This window comes from Hypanus sabinus, assembly GCF_030144855.1.
Source record: "Hypanus sabinus isolate sHypSab1 chromosome Y unlocalized genomic scaffold, sHypSab1.hap1 SUPER_Y_unloc_8, whole genome shotgun sequence".
Taxonomy (NCBI): domain Eukaryota; kingdom Metazoa; phylum Chordata; class Chondrichthyes; order Myliobatiformes; family Dasyatidae; genus Hypanus; species Hypanus sabinus.
Window position 1 is genome coordinate 434333 of NW_026779038.1, and position 22055 is coordinate 456387.

Consider the following 22055-nt stretch of genomic DNA (forward strand, 5'->3'; position numbering starts at 1 on the left):
GACATCAATAACCATTCCCTTTGTCAAGATGACATTGAGAACAATTCATTTGCCCGGCACCAGACCTCAAACTTTTCTACATTCTCTATAAAGGTCATTGCTGATGATGAGCCCCAAGCTGTTGTGTCATTGGCAATCTTGTGATTGTTCTGGTATTTGGATATATAAAAATGTTTGAGTAGTCTGCTCCAGCCACGCTATGAGGCCTGACTCCTGTTGTAGAGAATGTCTGCTTATCTGAGGGTGGGGGAGGGGAGGGTTATTGTAGCTATGTTGCGTTGCATTCCTTGAAATATGAATACACACATAAAAGAGGTTTACAGCATCAGGGAGGGAGGTAGTTGCTGCTGTTTTCCTCGCATATCCACAGTGCCCTTGTTGCCTAGTCACATACGTCAACACGCATTTAATTTTTTGTGCATATGTGGTGTTTGTCCTCCCAATGCTTAAAATGAGGTTTCTCCTGGGTACTCTGAAAGCTGTCTGACACCAGATTTGAAGACAATGTGGGCTTTTAGTAGGGAGTGCATCTCTGAATCCAGTCAGGGCTTCTGGTTGGGCCATGAGATGACCGTTCTTGAAAAACTAACATCATCTACATATTTACTGTAGTAGCTGGAGACAGATGAAGCATATCCCTCAAGATTTGTGTTTTCTCTGTAACCTGCTTTGAACTAAAGTTGAATACAACCAATTAGTTCATTCAAAATAGTCCTAGAACATAGAAATAGCCTCATTAGGCCTAGAGTGATGGTTCTCCACTGCTTGCTTCATTTTCAGTCAGTTATAGTGTGATGGCATCAACATTATGGAAACATAGACAGAAAGGCCAAGATGATGGTGTGGGGTGGCTTCCTAAGTAATGTGTTAGTTTGTATAAATATGCTGCCATCTGTTTTTTCCCCTGGTGGCCAATGCGATGTGCTGACGGAATTTAGGTACAATGTCCAACAGGTTAACATAATTGATGTATCCTGTAATTACAAAGAAATTATTTCTCAGATGCTTGTTTGTGGTGAGTTGATGATACAGGTAGTCCCCAAGTTACAAATGTCCTACTTACGGACAATTCGTACTTACGAGCCAAGGGAGGAAAATGCCGTCTGCCATTTTAATTCATTACTATTGACACTGTGTTGAGTGTTTAACTTTGTATTTGGCTTAAAATTTTCTTAGCAAGATTCACCCTGACCCCGCGTTCCGATCGGCTGGTGGCACAGTGAGATCAGTGCCAGGCTGAAGAACGGAGGTTTCCGTACCGGGTTGATGTCGATCCAGTGACTCCCGTACCATCTGTGCCGGGTTGATGTCGAGCTCGCAACTCGACCTCGTAAAAAAAACACTGCCACCTCCAGTTTAAATTCTCATGTGGAATATTGTGGAGGATCAAATACCCAAACCCAGCACAGCCCAACTGGTCCCATTCAGCTTGTCTCAGTGCGGTGGTCCTTAAGACCCAGTGGACCTCGAGAGCCAGTGGAGGTCGGGACCCGACACCCGCAGTCTTTCTGTTCCATTGATGGGAAGAGATCGCAATTGAAAATAAAGTGGAAATAATAAAGGGTATGGAAAGAGGTGAAACGACGTCGGTCATCAAAAAAGTGTTAGGATACAGTCAGTCAATGATCTGAACAAATTTAAAGGATAATGGATAAAGTGAGAATGATGGAGCATGTGAAAGGCCCTGCCCCGATGAAAGCTACAATTAGTACTAAGCAACGCAGTGGTTTAATTATTGGAATAACCATATAACAATCACAGCACGGAAAACAGGCCATCTCAGCCCTCCTAGTCCATGCCGAACTCTTAATCTCACCTAGTCCCACCTACCCGCACTCAGCCCATAACCCTCCACTCCTTTCCTGTCCAAATACCTATCCAACTTTACCTTAAATGACACAACTGAACTGGCCTCTACTACTTCTACAGGAAGCTCATTCCACACAGCTATCACTCTCTGAGTAAAGAAATACCCCCTCGTGTTCCCCTTAAACTTCTGACCCCTAACTCTCAAATCATGTCCTCTCGTTTGAATCTCCCCTGCCTCAATGAAAACAGCCTATTCACGTCAACTCTATCTATCCCTCTCAAAATTTTAAATACCTCGATCAAATCCCCCCTCAACCTTCTACACTCCAATGAATAGAGACCTAACTTGTTCAACCTTTCTCTGTAACTTAAGTGCTGAAACCGAGGTAACATCCTAGTAAATCATAGTAAATCAGGTAACATCCTAGTAAATACATAGGTTTCTTAAGTGTTTTATATGCATAGAAAGGTAAAAATATACTATATACTAAGACAAACATTTGACTGACACTAAATAATACCGAATGTACTTGTTCCAACGTACGTACAAATCCGATTTAAATACGGCCTCAGGAATGGAATTCATACGTAACCCGGGGACTGCCTGTACTCTAGAGCTCTCCCAGTGCTTCCTTGCTATTTATACTTGGGGGGATTGATGTAGACAACAGTGATAAATACAAATAAACTATAAGTAGGTAATATGGCTAGCATTTAATCTTAAAATGTTGAATTGCCCCAGAAAAGTGTGCTAAATAATATTGGTTCCACCTCCTTTGGATTGCCCCAACACAGATTTTCTAAAAGAGTCATCCCATAGAGTTGAAATGTTGAGTCAGGCATGTTGTTATTCAGCCACATTTTGGTGAAAACCAGAAAGCAGCAGTTTTTCATCTCTTTCTCCACATTTATTTTCAGTCTCAGTGAGTCTATGAGCAGATGTTGGACAGGAAAAGTAATGGTACCAGCACCCTGGTTGGGTTGGCTCTCTGCCTAAATGTGGTGGATGGTGGATGCATAGAATATACTGCCAGTGATAGTAGTAGAGGCAGATACAATAAGGTCTTTTAAGACACTTAGATAGGTAAATGGAGATTAGAAAAATAGAGGGTTATTCGATAGGGTAATTCTAGCCAGCTTCTAGAGTAGTTTACAGGGTCAGCACAACATTGTGTGCTGAAGGGCCAGTAATGTGTTGTACATTTCTATGTTTCCAAATAGTTCCCCAATCTCTCACATCACGTGTCTGCTGCTTCCTCAGGTCAATCTCATGGGTCTCAAGTCTGAAGGTTTTTAACTCGGCTACCAGCAGATTAAAAGTAATTTTGTTTAACAATTCAGTTGCTCTGTATTCACAGAATGTTGGTTGACTTAAATCTAGAAACTTTGATACACTATCTGAGTATTTTAAACTAGCACCATTTACTAGGAGACAGAGAGGCACTATGTTTTTGCATACCACCTTTTTCACTTTTCTTCTTTATACGCTCTCCTTTGATAGACCTTCATGAACTTCCAGATTTCCTCCAAACTGAATGTGGAAATTAGTACCACATTCAAGGTAATCCACAATCTTGACTTCAACATGCCCATGGTGAACTACCCCATGCCCAGGATCAGAAATCAATCCTCCAATACATTCAGAAACCCAACCCAAGCCAGATCCTGGACCAGGGCAAGCAGTCCTGCACACTGGCTCCACCAACTACAGTAAAATCTGATCTCAGAGCAGTCAGCCCTATAGTTTAAACAAAGAACGTGAATTGTCTGAGCCATGGCTCTCCTCATTACCCTTTTCAACCTTCTGTACAAAGTATTAGCAGAGTCTCTTTCCTCCCCACCAGTTGGGGTACCCTCTCTCCAACAATCACAAGATTCTGTAGGAACTGGAAATCCAGAGCAACAGCCACAACATGAGGAACTCAGCAGGTCAGACAGCATTTATAGAAATGAATGAGCAGCCAAAAATTTGGGCCCAAATATATCATGATGTCTCAAACATCCACTGTTTATTTATTTCCACAGTTTCTGCCTGACTGGCTAAGTTCCTCCAGTATTTTGTGAATGTAAGTTGAAAATATCATTTTCACCCTATTGTCCTGGGCTAGGCACCTCCAAAAGTGAAGTATTTACTGGTATCACCAAATGGAATAAATCCATTCCCACTCCCAACAAAATTTAAGAACAAACTTCAGCAATTTCACCAGCGCAGACAATGCCCGTTGCTTAAGAAACAGACCCAAAATTTAAACAAACAGAATCCTTATGAAAAGAAAACTGTTACTGTCCACCACCAGAGATGAGATTATACTCTCCTACAACTTTCAGGTGGTGTCTAAACTTGTCCTTTCCAGTTTCTAACTTTCACAAGTTAGAGCTTGTACAGCAGGATCATTATCTAACAATACTCCGTCCAATCTCATAAACCTTTGTACAAATGCAACATAAGATACCAAATACTACACTCAGTGCTTTAAATAATAAAAGGCAACATACCAAAACCCTTCTTTACAATCTAACACCTTTGCCTCTACTTTCAGTCAACTATGTTTCCATACTCCCGAGGGCTCTCTGTTCTGCAGAATCCCAGGGATCAGTGAAAATCACACTCCCCGCTGTCCATCCCAATGCATGCTCAATTCCGATTGGGTCTGCTCCTCATCACAACCCCATCCCACTCAACCCTGCTGCAGTCAAGGAGGAACACACACACACACACACACACACGATACACACGCAGGCACAGACACACATACACACCCCTTTTCACCTTATAGCCTAACTCCAGCCCAGATGGAAAGGAACAGTACCCCACCCCAATGAGACCTTCTGATGGACACACATCCCTTCCACTCATGTCCAGACAAAGGCAGATACGGTTCTCACAGCTGAACATTTTCCCAAACAGGGAGGGTGAACACCTGAGCTAAGTAATAAAACATTTATTTTCTTATTCTGAATGCTTAACAACTTGGGGTATGAGACAAGATATGTAGATTTCAATAACTATATATCTTTTCTGCTTAAGTCATCATAGTGAGAGGAAAAGAGAGAGAGAGATCACTCAAGACTTGCTCACCTTGCTTCACACATTTCTCAAGGAGTGTGTCCATTTACCTTTGTGTCCATAGGTCACTATAAGCACATTACAAAAGAAACTGATATCAATAATTAAATTAAGTACGGCCCTCTGTGTTATTTTTCCTGTACCCTTGGTGTCAGTGACCCACACCACCCAGCTGAAACAAATACAGAATACAATGTCTCATTCATTAGGTTGTGCCATTCTCCAACGGCACTAATTAGCACCTCCTCTTCCTCCAGTGATGTACATTTTGTAGAAACTACAGAGCCCAGATGTTACTCCATCTTATTCTGTACTAGCTGGATCAGACCGTCTGTGCTCATGGATTTGGGACGCTCCAGCGGGAATCCTAGGGCACGGCTCCATATCAGCTGGGAGAGCACGCCTAGGGCTCGTGACACCCCAAACAGCACAGTGTAGTAGTTCATCTCCTTCATTCCATAATACTGTGGGGGAGGGGGGAGAAAGACAGAGAGAGGGTTAAAGGGTTTAGGGGTTCACCAATTTCATTCTTTGCATAGGCTGAAAGAGAGAGAAGTTACACCCTTTCCCCAACCGTGCCATCTTCCTCACCTGAAGCAGGACACCACTGTGGGCATCCACATTGGGCCAGGGGTTCTTGGCTTTACCTTGGTCCAGGAGAACACCTGGCACAATCTTGTACAGCTGAGACACTAGTTTGAACATGGGGTCATTGGGAAGGTTCTTGAGGGCAAACTCTCTTTGGCAGGTGTAACGGGGATCAGTTTTCCTCAGCACGGCATGGCCATAGCCTGGTACCACCTGTAATCCAACAGACAGTCACTACTCCGGTTTGACCACGCACAACGCCCAAGGTAAGGCTAAGAGAAGCCCTAATCCCATCTCTCTGTCTTCCATCACACATCCCTTACAACCGAGGATACCAGCCCACCAACACCACCACCTGCTCACAGACTAAACCACTCCCAGCTCCCACCCTCACAGACTGAATCCTGCTTTGCCCTTGCTCCACTACCAGAAATTGTCCTTCCCTGCCATAGACTGATCACCTCACTTCCACCAGACCTTCCACCCTTCCTTCATCACAGATTATCCACTCCTATTCCCCACCAGTTTCTACACCCCACCTACCCCTCATATTTCTCTTCCTGAAATAGCCCACAAACTCCCCTTGGCCTTGTTAGACTATCCATTTCCTTCTCTCCCCAGTAGGTACCATCCCAACTCTTGGCTCACCACTCTTCACCTACTCACCCTGCCAGAATTGAGGGTGTTCCAGATGAAGTCTCTTAGCTTCTCATCAGACACATCACCACCTAGCTTGTTCTGCAGGTTAGTCAGCCAGATCAGCACTTCCTGAGTGTTGAGGGCAGAACACAATCACATCAGTATTGGAATCTCCCTCTCCCCCTCCCTTACTCTTTCTCCCACCCAACTCCCCCCTACCCTCCACTTCTAACTGCTATCCATGACTACTACTGATTGAGAGCATTCCAGTTGCAGGAAACCAGATCATCTCATGCCCACCCTCTCTTTCCACCAGAGATGAACCCCTGACACTCTCTTGCTCTTGTTATGGGGACTCCTCACTCAAAAATTATATAAGCTGAATCTCCAGTGACAAGTACTCATTGATGACTTATTACAGCCCTTCTCAAAAGCAGACATGGTGGCTCAAGATTTCTCCAGGGTAGTCACCCATTGTCTGGTTAAATACAAATTCAATAAATTAGGATTTTATTCCCTAAAACACAGAAAAATGAGGAGAGATCTTCTTGGAAGTCTCAAAATTATGAGATAGATCTAGGCAGGTCAGGTTAGTATGATCTAGAAGAATCTATTTCTGTTCCGCTTCTTGACTGACTAGATAGGGCTGAGGGAGTGTTTAATCCATAGGTAGGGTGTTAAGGTACTTGATACCTCAGTAATCACCAATACATTGAAATCCAATTACACTTACACTCATAAGGAGATCATGGGGTTCAGGAATTCCCTAGAGTTCACCCTCCCCAACTCATGTGTATTTCCAATAATCACAAACATATATTTCCACCATCCTAACTCACTATCCCCAAGCAGTGTGATATTGTTCACAAATGTGTGATCCACTAACCACATCTTCAAATCCAGGTTCCTACTTTACAATCAAGACAACTAAAGAAGATGATAAACAACATCATATTCAGACCGACCCCTATGGCACATCAGTAGTCACAGGCCTCCAGTGACCATGATGTCCCATCCTGGATCAAACTATCCTTCTGACCTCAGTGCCCCACTATGGATCGAATTGCCCCCTTAGCCTCTCCCAGTACAGCCAGCGCCTTACCTGATTGGCAAGTCCATGAAGAGGGCCAGCCAGTCCATTCATAGCAGCCCCAAAGCACAGATAGGGGTCAGAGAGGGCACTTCCTACCAGGTGGCAAGTGTGTGCACTCACATTCCCACCCTCATGGTCACTGCAAACAAGATAACAGTGGAGGTAACATGATGGGCTCAGAGATTTTAGAGAAAAGACTTATTGGACCATCTTCCAGACTGACCACTTCTTTAACCCCAACCCTGTACCACTTCCTCACATGTAGTCCCATATCATGGCCACCTCTTTTGCATTGTGTGGGACTAGAATACATCCTGTTCATTAGCAAGTCAGAGAGTAGGGCAGGTACAGAACATAGGAGATTTTACACTGCAGGTGCTGGAAATCTGGAGCTCTACTCCATAAGCTGGGGGAAACAGCAGGTCAGAAGCACTCATGAAAGGAATGGGCAGTTGACATTTTGGGATGAGAATTTCATTAGGACTGCAAAGGATGGAGGCAGAAACAAGAATAAGAATGTGGTATGAGGAAAAGGAGTACAAGCTGGCAGGAGACAGGTGAGACAAGGTGAGGGGGAGATGAATGGGTGAGATATGGGGGTATGAAGTGAGAAGTTGGAAAGTGACAGGTGGGAGCAATAAATGGCTGAATGAAATGGAAACTAATAGAAGGGACTGGAATAAACGTAAAAAGTGAAAAGAATAAGTGAGAAGTGGTGAGAATGCATACAGATTGGTTAATGATAAAAAAGTGACAAGGGGGAGCATGTAGTTGTAAAATCAGTGTTCCTGCCATCAGACTGAAGGCTACCCAGATGGAACATGAAGTGTTGCTCTTCCAACCTGAGACTGACCTCATCATTGTTGTAGAAGAAGTTACAACCAACAATTTGGAAGGGAATGAGAAGCTGGACTGAAACAGGCTGTCCATAGGAAATCTCAGCTTTTGAAGCAGAGAGAAGCACAAAAATGGTCCCACAATCTTCAGGATTCACTGATGTGGAGGAGGCCACATCAGGAACACCAGATAAGATTACACTGACATGCTCACGGTGAAGCATCACCTCATCTGAAGGTACTGTCTCAGGCCCTGAATGATGGTGAAGATAAGGTGTAGGAGCACCTATCACACCAGTCGCAGGCAGGGTGTCATTCCTGACTCTCAAGAAGCCTCTGCACACCAGCTATCTCCACTCGCAATACAAAACAGAAGGTAGGCAAAGGACCTCACTGACCTATGGAAAAACAAGGGTTCTCCAATTGATCAATTAATATAAAGCCACGCACACAAAATGCTGAAGGAACTCAGCAGGTCAGCCATCATCTATGGAGGGAAATAAACAGTGTCTTTGGCTGAAACATAAACCATTCATTGTCCTCTACAGATGTTGCCCAAGCCATTGAGCTCCTCCAGGGTTCTGTACATTGCTACAAAGGGAAGTAAGATGGTTCTGGGTATGATTACTGAGGACACTCAGCAATTTTATTAATAAACTCGATGTGGGGGTAGAAGGGTGGGTTGGCAAGTTTGCAGACGACGCAAAGGTTGGTGGTGGTGTAGATAGTGTAGAGGATTGTCGAAGATTGCAGAGAGACAGTGATAGAATGCAGAAGTGGGCTGAGAGGTGGCAGATGGAGTTCAACCCGGAGAAGTGTGAGGTGGTACACTTTGGAAGGACAAACTCCAGGGTAAAGTCCAAAGTAAATAGCAGGATACTTGGTAGAGTGGAGGAGCAGAAGGATCTGGGGGTACATGTCCACAGATCCCTGAAAGTTGTCTCACAGGTAGATAGGGCAGCTAAGAAAGCTTATGGGGTGTTAGCTTTCATAATTCGAGGGATAGAGTTTAAGAGACACAATGTAATGATGCAGCTCTGTAAAACTCTAGTCAGGCCACACTTGGAGTACTGTGTCCAGTTCTGGTCGCCTCACTATAGGAAGGATGTGGAAGCATTGGAAAGGGTACAGAGGTGATTTACCGGGATGCTGCCTGGTTTAGAGAGTTTGGATTATGATCAGAGATTAAGGGAGCTAGGGCTTTACAATTTGGAGAGAAGGAGGATGACAGGAGACATGATAGAGCTGTACAAGATATTAAGAGGAACAGACAGAGTGGACAGCCAGCGCCTCCTCCCCAGGGCCCCATTGCTCAGTACAAGAGGACATGGCTTTACGGTAAGGGGTAGGAAGTTCAAGGGGGATATTAGAGGAAGGTTTTCACTCAGAGAGTGGTTGGTGTGTGGAATGCACTGCCCGAGTCAGTGGTAGAGGCAGATACACTAGTGAAGTTTAAGAGACTAAATATATGGAGACAGGTATATGGAGGAATTTAAGGTGGGGGGGGGGGTTATATGGGAGACAGGGTTTGAGGGTCAGCACAACATTGTGGGCTGAAGGGCCTGTAATGTGCTGTATTGTTCTATGTTCCTTATATTCCAATTGACCCCCACATCCCAACCAGAGAGAGTGTGTGAGCGATACTGACCTGTGGATAGTAAGGTACAATCTCATCAGCTCAGTAAACTCAGGCTGTGTATAACCCAGCATGTTAGTGAAGTTGTGAGACCAGTCCAGGTCAGAGTCAATGGCCCCGATACTGCTGCCCTCCCGGTACAAGTTCCTGTAGATCTTTGCTGCCACACAAGGCAGCTTGGCAATGAGGTCCATTGAGTCCTCATAGATAAACTGCAGGGGAGGGTGAAGGAAAGACAGGTTAGGAGAAAAAAGAGTCAGCTTAAACCTACACTGAAATGTCTTCAACAAATGTTAGAGCTTGGAGGCCTGAGGATTAAGCTTAGGGTTAAACCATGACAGGTACCACATCTCCTGCAGTGACACTTCTGGTTGCCTAGAAATAGGGAGCTGAGCCGAAAGCAGTTGGTGAATGGGTTATCCCCACTCAAAGAGTACAAACCCTTATTACTGAGTCTAGGCGTAAAAAAACACATAGGATTACCCACCTCACTCTGCATGTGAAGGCACACCCCAGATTCACTCAACGCATTGCCCTATCTTTGTCCACCTCATCCCCAACCTTCTTCACACACCTGCCACATCCTCCTCATTTGGTCTTGTTAGAGTATTGACTAGACCCTCGCACTGGCAAACTAGGGCACTCCTCACAAGAGAACTGGCCCATCAATATCCCAAACAGACCTGGCCATCATCACCTTAAATGTTTACCTCTCAATACTGTACATCCCTGTACATGTTGCTGTAGTTGAGATTTGACTCCCTGCTCTAGATTACACCTACACAGATACTCTGCAATGTCCTATCCCACAAATCTGCTCTCTCACTGCCACATAACCATCCCTCTTTTCACTCCCCCATCTTACCACCTAGAACTTGGTCCTTTGTTCCCTTGGACAGGGAACCACTGGACTGGACAATACCTTCAGTCTGCCCCAGCTCACCTCCCAGTATCTCGTCATGCTGACCCATGGAGTAAGGAGCTTTCATGCCTCACTGTCTCCTCCACCTCACAGAACCCCTCCTTCACTCTCCCTCCTTACTTCCCAGTTTTCATGGTATAGCAAGTATAGTGAGTTTTATATCCCTCACCCACACTTTGCACAAAACATCCCTTCACCCTCCTTCATACCACTTGGACAATGCAAAGCCCCTCCCCCCAATCATCTTCAACCCCTCCTTACCTCCCAGTATCTGGTCTTGTTGACTCCACCTGAGTAGGCTTGGGCAAAGCTGCTTTCACTGTTGAGGGCTGTGATTGCTGCACTCAGCTGTGACATGGGGTGCAGGTTGTTGGGGAAGTTGTCTAACATGGTGACCACGTGGGAGGGCAGGGCTGCCCTCCGTGCCCATTCGCGGGACACCCATGTGACCTGTACAAGGGTAAGAAATAGCTTGACAGCATGGGATTACTCATGGGGGGAGGGAAAAGAATAATCCTTCACATTCTCCAACCTCACTCCCATACTTCCCTGAACAGTGCAAAAAATAGCATAATTGATAAAAAAAAGACCATGGGCACAGTAAAAATAGTCCAAAGATATTAAGGGACTATAAGTTCAAAAGAAATCACCACACAGTTTCCACAAGTCCCCAGGGTCCCGACAGACTTGCCATCCCACACAGGCGGCAGAAGGGAATACCCCCACTATGGAGTTCCACGGCGCCACCCGACTCAGCCTCGCAGACACAGCACACAATGAAAACTCCGTCGGACCCAGCCTCGCAGATATATTCCAAAAAATGAAGAAATACTCAAATGGTAAACAGTACAACCCTGGCTGACAAGGGATGTCAAAGTTATTGTAAAAAGAAAAGAAAGGGCATATAACAAAGCAAAAATTAGTTAAAAAGTTTTAAAATACCTACAGAGAACAACTAAAAAAATCATTAGAAAAGATGAAATATGAAAGCAAGCTAGCAATTAATGTCAGTGGATTTTTCAAATATGTTAAAAAAATAGAAATGAGAGTGGATATAGGACTACTAGAAACATATTAATGGGGTTCAAGGAGATAGCTGATGAACTAAAAGAATATTTTGCATCAGTCTTCACTGTGGAAGATACCAGCAGTGTGCCTGATGTTGTAGTGTGTGAAGGAAGAGAAGTGGGTGCAGTTACAAGACAGAAGGTGCATAAAAAGCTGACCCAGATCGAGAGGAACTGTACCCTAGGGTAGCATTAGAGTTTGTGGTGACATTAGAAATGATCTTTCAAAAATCATTGGACTCTGGCATGGTGCCAGAGGACTGGAAAATTGCAAATGTCACTGCACTCATTAAGAATGGAGGAAGGCAGCAGAAATAAAATTATAGACCATTTAGCCTGACTTCAGTGTTTTGAAAGACGTTAGTCAATTGTTAAGGACGAGCTGATGAAGTACTTGGTGAGATAGGCCAAAACAGTACAAAGTTAGCATGGTTTCCTTCAGGTATAGAAGACTAGTGAGAGGCAAAGAGTGGGAATAAAGGGGGCGTTTTCCGGTTCATTTCACAGGGGTTGGTGTTGGGACTGATTCTTTTCACTTTAATACATCAATGAATTTAGAACAGAATTAATGGCTTTACAGCCATGTTCGCAGATGATACAAAGAAAGGTGGAGGGTCAGGTGTTGCTGTGGCAGCAGACATGTTCTGGATGATTGGGCCCTCTTCTGAGGCAGGTGGAGCCTGTATGGGAGGGATGGGTTACACTTGAATCTGAAGGGGAACAAATTTCTTGTGATCAGATTTACTAGAGCTTGTTGGGAGTGGTTTAGGCTAATAACGCAGAGGGATGGGGTCCAGTATGATTGAGGTAAGGATGAGCCAGCACGTTTACAAGTAGGGCCTATAGATAGATAGTCCCTTGATGCTGATGGGATGCATCCCAAGGTACTGAGGAAACTGGCAGAGGTTATAGCAGACGTTTTGGTAATCATTTACCAATATTCTCTAGACTCTGGGCAGGTCCCAGCAGACTGGAAGACAGCAAATGTCACGCCACTTTTTTAAAAAGGATGTAGACAAAACATGGGCAACTTAGGCTAGTTAGCTTAACATCTAAAGTCCGGAAAATGCTTGAAGTTGTCATTAAGGAAAAAATAGCAAAACATTCAGAAAGGAGTGGTTCCATTAGACAGACACGGCATAGATTCAGAAAAGGGCAGGTCCTGTTTGACAAATTTACTGGAGTTCTTTGAGGACATAATGGGTGCAGTGGATGGAGGGGATGTCGTATACTTGGATTTCCAGAAGGTGTTTGATAAGGTGTCACACAAGAGACTTATACATAAGATACAGATGCATGGAGTTCAGTAAGTGTTTTGGCATGGATAGTGGATTAGTTAATCGATAGAGGCAGAGAGTTGGTATCTATAGGTATTTCTCCAGTTGGCAGTCAGTGGTGAGAGGGGTGCCACAGGGGTTGGTGCCGGACCCACAGCTGTTTATCATTTATATTGATGATTTATAAGAGGGGACTGAGTGTAGCATAGCAAAAATATGCTGATGACACTAAACTGAGTGGGAAAGCAAATTGTACAGAGGATGTGGAGAGTCTGCAGAGGGATATAGATAGGTTAAGTGAGTAGGCCGAGGTCTGACAGATGGAATACAACGTTAGTAAGTATGGGATCATCCACTGGAAAGAATAATTGAAGACCCGATTATTATTTAAATGGTGAAAGATTGCAGCATGCCGTTGTGTAGAGGGACTTGTGAGTGCTTGTTCATGAATTGCAAAAGTTGGCTTGCAGATACAACAGGTTATTAAGAAGGCAAATGGAACTTTGGCCTTCATTGCTAGAGGGACTGAATTCAAGAACAGTGAGGTCATACTGCAACTATATAGGGTACTGGTGAGGCCACACCTGGAGTACTGTGTGCAGTTCAGGCCTCCATGCTTGAGGAAGGATATACCGGCAGATGAGATTCATCAGATTGATTCCAGAGATGAAGGGGTTAACTTACGAGGCGAGATTGAGTCGCCTGGGACTATACTCTCTGGAATTCAGAAGAATGAGGGGGATCTTATAGAAACACACAAAATTTTGAAAGGGATAGATAAGATAGAAATAAGAAAGTTGTTTCCATTGGTAGGTAAGACTAGAATTGCCTCAAGATTCTGGGAAAAAGATTTAAGATGGAGATGAGGAGAAACTCTTTTTCCCAGAGAGTGGTTAATCTGTGGAATTCTCTGCCCAGGGAAGCAGTTGAGGCTTCCTCATTAAATATATGTAAGATACAGTTAGATAGGTTTTTACATAGTAGGGATATTAAGGGTTATGGGGAAAAGGCAGGAAGATGGAGCTGAGTTTACAGACAGATCAGCCATGATCTTATTGAATAGCTGGGCAGATATGATGGGCCAGATGGCCTACTCCTTCTCCTATTTCTCAAGTTCTTATGATGGATGTAACATGAATGTAAGAAAGGAAAAGCCAATGATTAGGTACAAATGCAGACAAAGCAACAACTTAATATGTATTGCAGAGGCAAAATTTTAAAGGGCAAACAATGCAGAACTGAGGGTGTTGAATTTAAATGCGTGTAGCATTTGGAATAAGGTGGACAACAATTAGATGCTGGGCATCACTGAGTCATGACCGAAAGTTTAACATCAATGAATACGCTTTGTATCAAATGGACACACAATAGACAGTAGGTGCAAGAGTAGGCCATTCAGCCCTTCAGGCCATTCAATGTGATCATGGCTGATCATACACAATCAGTACCCAGTTACTGCCTTCTCCCCATATCCTTGACTCTGCTATCTTTAAGAGCTCTATTTTGTTATTTCTTGAAAGCATCCAGAGAATTGGCCTCCACTGCCTTTTGAGGCAGAACATTTCACAGATCCACAAACGTCTGGGTGAAAAAGTTTTTCCTCAACTCCGTTCTAAATGGCCTACCCCTTATTCTTAAACTGTGGCCTCTTGTTCTGAACTTCTGCAACGTTTCCTGCCTCTAGCGTGTCCAATCCCTTAATAATCTTATATGTTTCAATCAGATCCCCTCTCATCCTTCTAAATTCCAGTGTATACAAGCCCAGTCGCTCCAATCTTTCAACATATGACAGTCCCGCCATCCCAGGAATTAACCCTGTGAACCTACGCTGCACTCCCTCAATAGCAAGAATGTCCTTCCTCAAATTTGGAAACCAAAACTGCACACAATATTCCAGGTGGGGTCTCACAAGGTCCCTATACATCTGCAGAAGGACCTCTTTACTCCTATACTCAACTCCCCTTGTTATGAAGGCCAACATCCCATTAGCTTTCTTCACTGCCTGCTGTACCTGCATGCTTACTTTCAGTGATTGATGAACAAGGACACCTAGATCTCATTGTACTTCCCCTTTTCCTAACTTGACACCATTTGGCTAGTAATCTGCCTTCCTGTTCTTGCCACCAAAGTGGATAACCTCACATTTATCCACATTAAACATTAATGTTTAATTAACATTAAACTCACCCAACCTGTCCAAGTCACCCTCCATTCTCATAACATCCTCTTGACATTTCACACTGCCACCCAGCTTTGTGTTGTCTGCAAATTTGCCAACGTTACTTTTAATCCCTTCATCTAAATCATTAATGTATATTGTAAACAGCTGCGGTCCCAGCACCGAACCTTGCAGTACCCTTGCACTAGTCACTGCCTGTCATTTTGAAAGGAACCCATTAATCCCTACTCTGTCTGCCAACCAATTTTCTAACCATGTTTGTACCCTACCCCCAATACTATATGCTCTAATTTTGCCCACTAATCTCCTATGTGGGACCTTATCAAAGGCATTCTAAAGGTCCAGCTACACTACATCCACTAGCTCTCCCTTGTCCATTTTCATAGTAACATCCAGAAGGTTAGTCAAGCATGATTTCCCCTTCGTAAATCCATGCTGACTCGGACCGATCCTGTTACTGCTATCCAAATGTGCTGCTATTTCATCTTTTATAATTGACTCCAGCATCTTTCCCACCACTGATGTCAAGCAAACTGGTCTATTATTCCCTGTTTTCTGTCCCCCTCCTTTCTTAAAAAGTGGGATAACATTAGCTACCCTCCAATCCTCAGGAACTGATCCTGAAACTATAGAACATTGGAAAATGATTACCAATGCATCTACGATTTCTAGAGCCACCTCTTTAAGTACTCCTGGTGATTTATCAGCCTTCAGTCCCATCAGTCTACTCAACACCATTTTCTGCCTAATGTGAATTTCCTTCAGTTCCTCCTTGGCCCTAGGTCCACTGGCCACTATTACATCTGGAAGATTGTTTGCATCTTCCCTAGTGAAGACAGATCCAAAGTACCTGTTCAATCATCTGCCAGTTCCTTGTTCCCCTTAATAAATTCAGCCGTTTCTGTCCTCAAGGGCCCAACTTTGGTCTTAACTAATTGTTTCCTCTTCACATACCTAAAGAAACTTTTACTATCCTCTTTTATATTCTTGAAAGCACAGGTGGTGTTATGGCTCTGTTGGTAACAGATAGACTTACATCTTTATAAACAGGTGTCACAGGAATAGAGCATGCTGTATCTTTGTGGGTGCTGTTAAGAAACTGCAGGGGTGTAAAAACACCATTATGGAAATCATATACTATATAACCCTCAAATAGTAGCCAAGATATGGGATTGAGATAGTAGCCAAGATAAGGGGTTGAGATTGCAAAGGGAGCTAGAAAAGCCATAAGGGTAATAAGGGTAATGATACAATTGTAATGGGGGACTTCAATATGCAAGGGGATTGGGTAAATTGTGTTAAGTGTCGATTCGCAATAGAGGAACTTGTTCAATGCCCACAAGATGGCATTTTAGGGCAGCTTTTACTTGAGCCTATTAGGGGAGTGGCTGACTTAGATTGGATGTTATTTAATAAGCCAGATTTGTCCCACAGAGGATTAAGTTCTCAAATGGCCGGGGCAAGGAACTGTGGCTGATGAAGGAAGTTAAGGACTGCACAAAAGCCAAGCACATATAAGGTAGCAAAACTGAGTGGGAAACTGAATGATTGGGAAGTTTGTAAATCCAACAAAAGGCAAGTAAAAAAGCTAAAAGAAGGGAGAAGATGAAATATGAGGGCAGATTAGCCAATAATATAAAGCAGGATGCCAGGATACCAGAAGTTTTCTCAATTATATAAAGAACAAAAGGGAGGTGAGAGTTGATACTAGACCACTGGAAAACAATGTTTGTGAGGTAGTAATGGGGACAAAGAAATGACAGAGGAACTTAATGGGTATTTTCCATCAGTCTTCACTGTGGAAGACACTGGCAGTGTGCTAGAGATCCGAGCGAAGGTGTGAGTGCCATTGCTATTAGAAAGGAAAAAGTGCTAGGCAAACTCAAAGATCTTAAGATGGATGTCAACCGCACCAAATGGACTACATTCCAGAGCCCTGAAAGAGATTGCTAAAGAGGTAACAGGTGCACTGGTCATGAGCTTTCAAGAATTGCTGGAAGATTGTAAATGTCACTCCACTCTTTAAGAAGAGAGGCAGGCAAAAGAAAATAAATTATAGGACAGTTAGCCCAATCACAATGGTTGGGAACGTGTTGGAGTCTATTATTAAGGAAGATGATTCAGGGTACTTTGGCACTAATGATAAAATGTCAAAGTCAACATGGTATCTGAAAAGGAAAATATTGACTCAAAAATCAGGAAAGTCTGTTAAGAGCTTTTTTGAGCATGTAACAAACAGGGTGGACAAAGGAGGCAGTGGATGCTATTCACTTGAATTTTCAGAAGGCATCTTAACATGAGGCTGCTTAACAAGATAAAATCTTATGGCATTACATGAACAATACTGGTATTGAAAAAAGAATGACTCATAGGCAGAATGCAACGAGTGGGAGTAAAGGAGGCTTTTCTGGCTGGCTGCCAGTAACTAGTAGTGTTCCTAAGGAGTCAGAATTGGGACCGCTACTTTTCACATTGTCAATGATTTGAATAAAAGAACTAACAGCTTTGTGGCAAATTGCAGATGATATGAAGATAAGTGGGGAGGTAGGTAGTGCAGGGGAAGCAATGCAATTGTAGCAGAATTTGGGAGAATTGGGCAAAAAAGTGCAGAAGGATAACAGTGTTGGGAAATGTAGAATCCATATAAAGGGAAGAATAGTGTGGACTATTATCTACATGTGGAAAAGGTTCAAACATCAGAGGTGCAGGCAAAACTGGGAGTCCTATGCAAAACTCACAGAAGGTTAATTTATAAGTTGATTCTGTAGTAAAGTAGGTAAATGCAATGTTGACAATTATTTAGACTATAAAAGGAGAAAATGCTGAGCCTTTATAAGACATTAATCTGGCTGTATTTGGAGTATTGTCAACAGTTTTGAGCCCCAGCACAGAAAGGATGTGTTATCATTGGAGACAGTCCAGAGGAAGTTCACAGATGATTATGGGAATAAAGGGGTTAACATATGAGGAGTGTTCGGCATCTTTGGGCCTGTACTCACTGGAATTAGAGCTTGGGGGGGGGGGGGGGGGGAGGGAACTCTCATTGAAATCTACCGAATGTTGAAAGGGCTTGATAGGGGAGAAGTTTCCTATGGGGGGGGCGGTATCCAGAAGAGGGCATAGCCTCTAAACTAAGGGCTTACCTTTTAGAACAGAGGTAAGGAGGAATTTTTTTTTAGCCAGATCTATGGAAGGCTGAGCCACAGACTTCAGTGGAGACTAAGTACATGGGTATATTTAAAGCAGTGTTTGATAGATTCATGATCAGTAAGAGCATTAAAGGTTATGGCAAGAAGGAAGATGCAAGGTTGAGTGGGATCTGGAATTAGCAATGATGGAATGGTGGAGTAGACTTAACAGGTGAAAGGCCTAATCCTGCTCTTATGTCTTACATCTTACATTAGGAGAAATAGCCAAAGAAGTGGCAGATGGAATACAGAGTAAGGAGGAGCATAACCATATACTTTGGTTGAAGGAATAAAGGCCTAGACTAACTCTAAATGTGGAGCAAATTCAGAAATCAGAAGTGCAAAGGGATTTGTAGGTTGAGCCTATGGAGAGGAAAGCAAATGCAATGTTAGCATTCATTTCAAGAGAACTAGAAAATAATGCTGAGGCTTTATAAGGCATTGGTCAGACAACTTTATAAGTATTGTGAACAGTTTTAGAAACAGAAATATAGAAAACCTACAGCACAATACAGGCCCTTCAGCCCACAAAGCTGTGCCAAACATGTCCCTACCTTAGAACTACCTCGGCTTTATTCATAGCCCTCCAGTTTTCTAAGCTCCATGTAACCATCCAGGAGTTATTACTGTATCATTTCTACCTCCACCACTACTGCTGGCATCCCATTTCACACACTCTCTGCGTAAAAAACTTACCCCTGACATCTGCTCTGTACCTACTTCCTAGCACCCTAAAACTATGCCCTCTAGCCATTTCGGCCCTGGGGAAAAGCCTCTGACTACCCACATGATCAATGCCTCTCATTATCTTGTGTACCTCTATCAGGTCACCTCTCATCCTCCGTCGCTCCAAGGAGAAAAGGCCGAGTTCACCTAATCTATTCTCATAAGGCATGCTCCCCAATCCAGGCAGCATCCTTGTAAATCTCCTCTGCACCTTTTCTATAGTTTCCATGTCCTTCCTGTAGTGAGGCGACCAAAATTGAGCAAAGTACTCCAAGTGGGGTCTGACCAGGGTCGCATATAGCTGCAACATTAACTCTCAGCTCTTAAACTCAATCCATAATTGATTAAGGCCAATGCACCCTATGCTTTCTTAACCACAGAGTCAACCTGCACAGCTGCTTTAAGCGTCCTATGGACTCGGACCCCAAGATCTCTCTGATCCTCCACACTGCCAAGAGTCTTACCATTAATGCTATATTCTACCATTATATTTGACCGATCCAAATGAACCACTTCACACTTATCTAGGTTAAAATCCATCTGCCACTTCTCAGCCCAGTTTTGCATCCTATCAATGTCTCATTTTTTGTAATTTATTTTTTATTGAATTTCATCATTAAACAAACATTTCCATAAGATGTATTTCAGACATTGTACATATATATCATTTTGTAGCGGTGTGCTACAAGCAGCGCTTCAATAATGACACGAAGTCGATGAGCTGCAGTTACAAAAGAGATTTATTCAAACTTCGCAGCCTCACTTTAAAGCCTTCCTGATTCCCCCCTCCCTGGGCAGGAATGCTGTAGGGGGCACAAGTTCACAGTCCCGTCCCGCGCGCGGGCTCTTCCCCCTTGCTGGTGAAGCAGGCTTGGTGCCCTCTTTGGGACCGGCCTCAAGGCCGGCATGCGCCGATTTGTGAGCCGGTTCAAGTGCACTGGGAAGTGGGTCACCACATAACCACACCCCCCGCCAGAACCAGCGATACACCCCCCCAATGTCCTCTGTCTGGGTCGGACTCTGTTTGGGAGGTCTGCCTTTGCACCGCGGTGCCGGAATCTCGACCAGTTGCGCCAAGTCCACATGGGCCAGTTTGAGGCAGTCCATCATGAAAACCTCCTTTCTCCCTCCAATGTCCAGCACGAACGTGGACCCGTTGTTTCTGATCACCGTAAGTGACCCCTCGTAGGGCCACTGTAGCGGTGCCCGATGTCTGCCCCGTCGTACAAAAATGAACTCACAGTTCTGCAGGTCTTTGGGTACGCAGGTCGGGTTATGTCCGTGCTGTGAAGTGGGTATGGAGGCCAGGTTACCGAGCTTCTTGCGTAGTCTGCCCAGGACTGCTGCGGGTTCTTCCTCTTGCCCCCTAGGGGTTGGTATGAACTCTCCTGGGACGACCAGGGGTGCGCCATACACCAACTCGGCCGACGAGGTGTGCAGATCCTCTTTGGGCGCCGTGCAGATTCCAAGCAGGACCCAGGGAAGCTCGTCCACCCAGTTGGCTCCTCGCAGGTGGGCCATGAGAGCCGACTTCAGGTGACGGTGGAAATGTTCCACCAGGCCGTTCGACTGTGGGTGGTAGGCAGTTGTGTGGTGTAGCTGTGTCCCCAAAAGGCTGGCCGTAGCTGACCACAGGCTGGAGGTGAACTGGGCGCCTCTGTCGGAGGTAATATGGGCCAGTACACCAAAGCAAGATACCCAGGTGGCGATCAGGGCCCGGGCACAAGATTTGGAGGTGGTTTCGGTGAGCAGGACCACCTCTGGACATCTTGTGAACCAGTCCACGATAGTCAGGAGGTGCCGCGCTCTGCGCGACACTGGCAGGGGGCCCACGATATCCACATGAATGTGGTTGAAACACCGGTGGGCGGGATGGAACTGCTGCGGCAGAGCTTTGGTGTGCCGCTGCACCTTGGCCGTCTGGCAGTGCATGCACGTTCTGGCCCATTCACTGACCTGCTTGCAGAGTCCGTGCCAAACAAACCTGTTGGCTACCATCCGGACGGTTGTCCTGATGGAGGGGTGCGACAAGTTATGAATGGAGTTGAAAACCTGCCGCCGCCAAGGTGCTGGGACGACGGGACGGGGCTGGCCGGTGGCGACGTCACAGAGTAGGGTCCTTTCACCTTGGTCTATGGGGAGGTCCTGGAGCTGCAAACCAGAGACTGCAGTTCTGTAACTAGGGATCTCCTCGTCTGTCTGCTGTGCCTCTGCCAGTGCTTCATAGCCTACCCCCTGGGACAGGGCTTGGATGTTAGAGGGCGTTCACCACGACATTGTCCTTTCCCGAGACATGCCGGACATCCATCATGTAGTTGGAGATGTAGGACAGATGTCGCTGCTGGTGGGATGACCAGGGGTCGGATGCTTTCATGAACGCAAAGGTAAACGGTTTGTGGTCCGTTAACACGGTGAAGGGCCTACCTTCTAAGAAGTACCTGAAATGCTGGATTGACAGGTATAGCGCAACAGTTCCCGGTCGAAAGCACAGTATTTGAGCTCGGGTGGTTGAAGGTGTTTGCTGAAAAATGCCAGGGGTTCCCAGCGACCCTCGATGAGTTGTTCCAGCACTCCACCGACTGCCGTGTTAGATACGTCCACTGTGAGGGCAGTAGGGACTTCCATTCTGGGGTGCACTAGCATCACGGCGTTTGCCAAGGTTTCTTTGGTTTTAATGAAAGTGGTGGCAGACTCCTTGTCTCAGGTAATGCCCTTACCTGACATCAGGGCGAACAGGGGGCATGTGATTCGGGCTGCTGAAGGGAGGAAGCGGTGGTAGAAATTCACCATATCCACAAATTCCTGAAGGCCTTTGATCGTGGTGGGTCGGGGGAAATGGCGGACTGCGTCTACCTTAGCGGGCAGAGGGGTTGCCCCGTCTGTAGTGATCCTGTGAACCAGGAAGTCGATGGTGTTGAGCCTGAACTGGCACTTGGTCAGGCTGATTGTCAGGCCGTATTCACTAAGTCGGGCGTAGAGTTGACGGAGGTGGGACAGATGCTCCTGATGTCTGCTGCTGGCTATGAGG

General features: G+C 44.8%; 1 protein-coding gene across 2 annotated transcripts in view; it reads right to left on the reverse strand.

The window, feature by feature from the left end:
• Positions 1 to 4980: 4980 nt before the first annotated feature.
• Positions 4981 to 22055, reverse strand: part of LOC132386033 (citrate synthase, mitochondrial) — a 40144-nt gene continuing 23069 nt past the window's right edge. For both annotated transcript variants that reach the window (XM_059958316.1, XM_059958317.1), the window contains exons 6-11: positions 10852 to 11040; positions 9681 to 9880; positions 7206 to 7335; positions 6131 to 6232; positions 5468 to 5677; positions 4981 to 5340 (exon numbers count right to left, since the gene is read on the reverse strand). In XM_059958316.1, coding sequence (XP_059814299.1) covers positions 5170 to 5340; positions 5468 to 5677; positions 6131 to 6232; positions 7206 to 7335; positions 9681 to 9880; positions 10852 to 11040 — 1002 coding nt within the window. In that variant the 3' untranslated portion in view covers positions 4981 to 5169. The remainder of the gene's footprint in view (positions 5341 to 5467; positions 5678 to 6130; positions 6233 to 7205; positions 7336 to 9680; positions 9881 to 10851; positions 11041 to 22055) is intronic.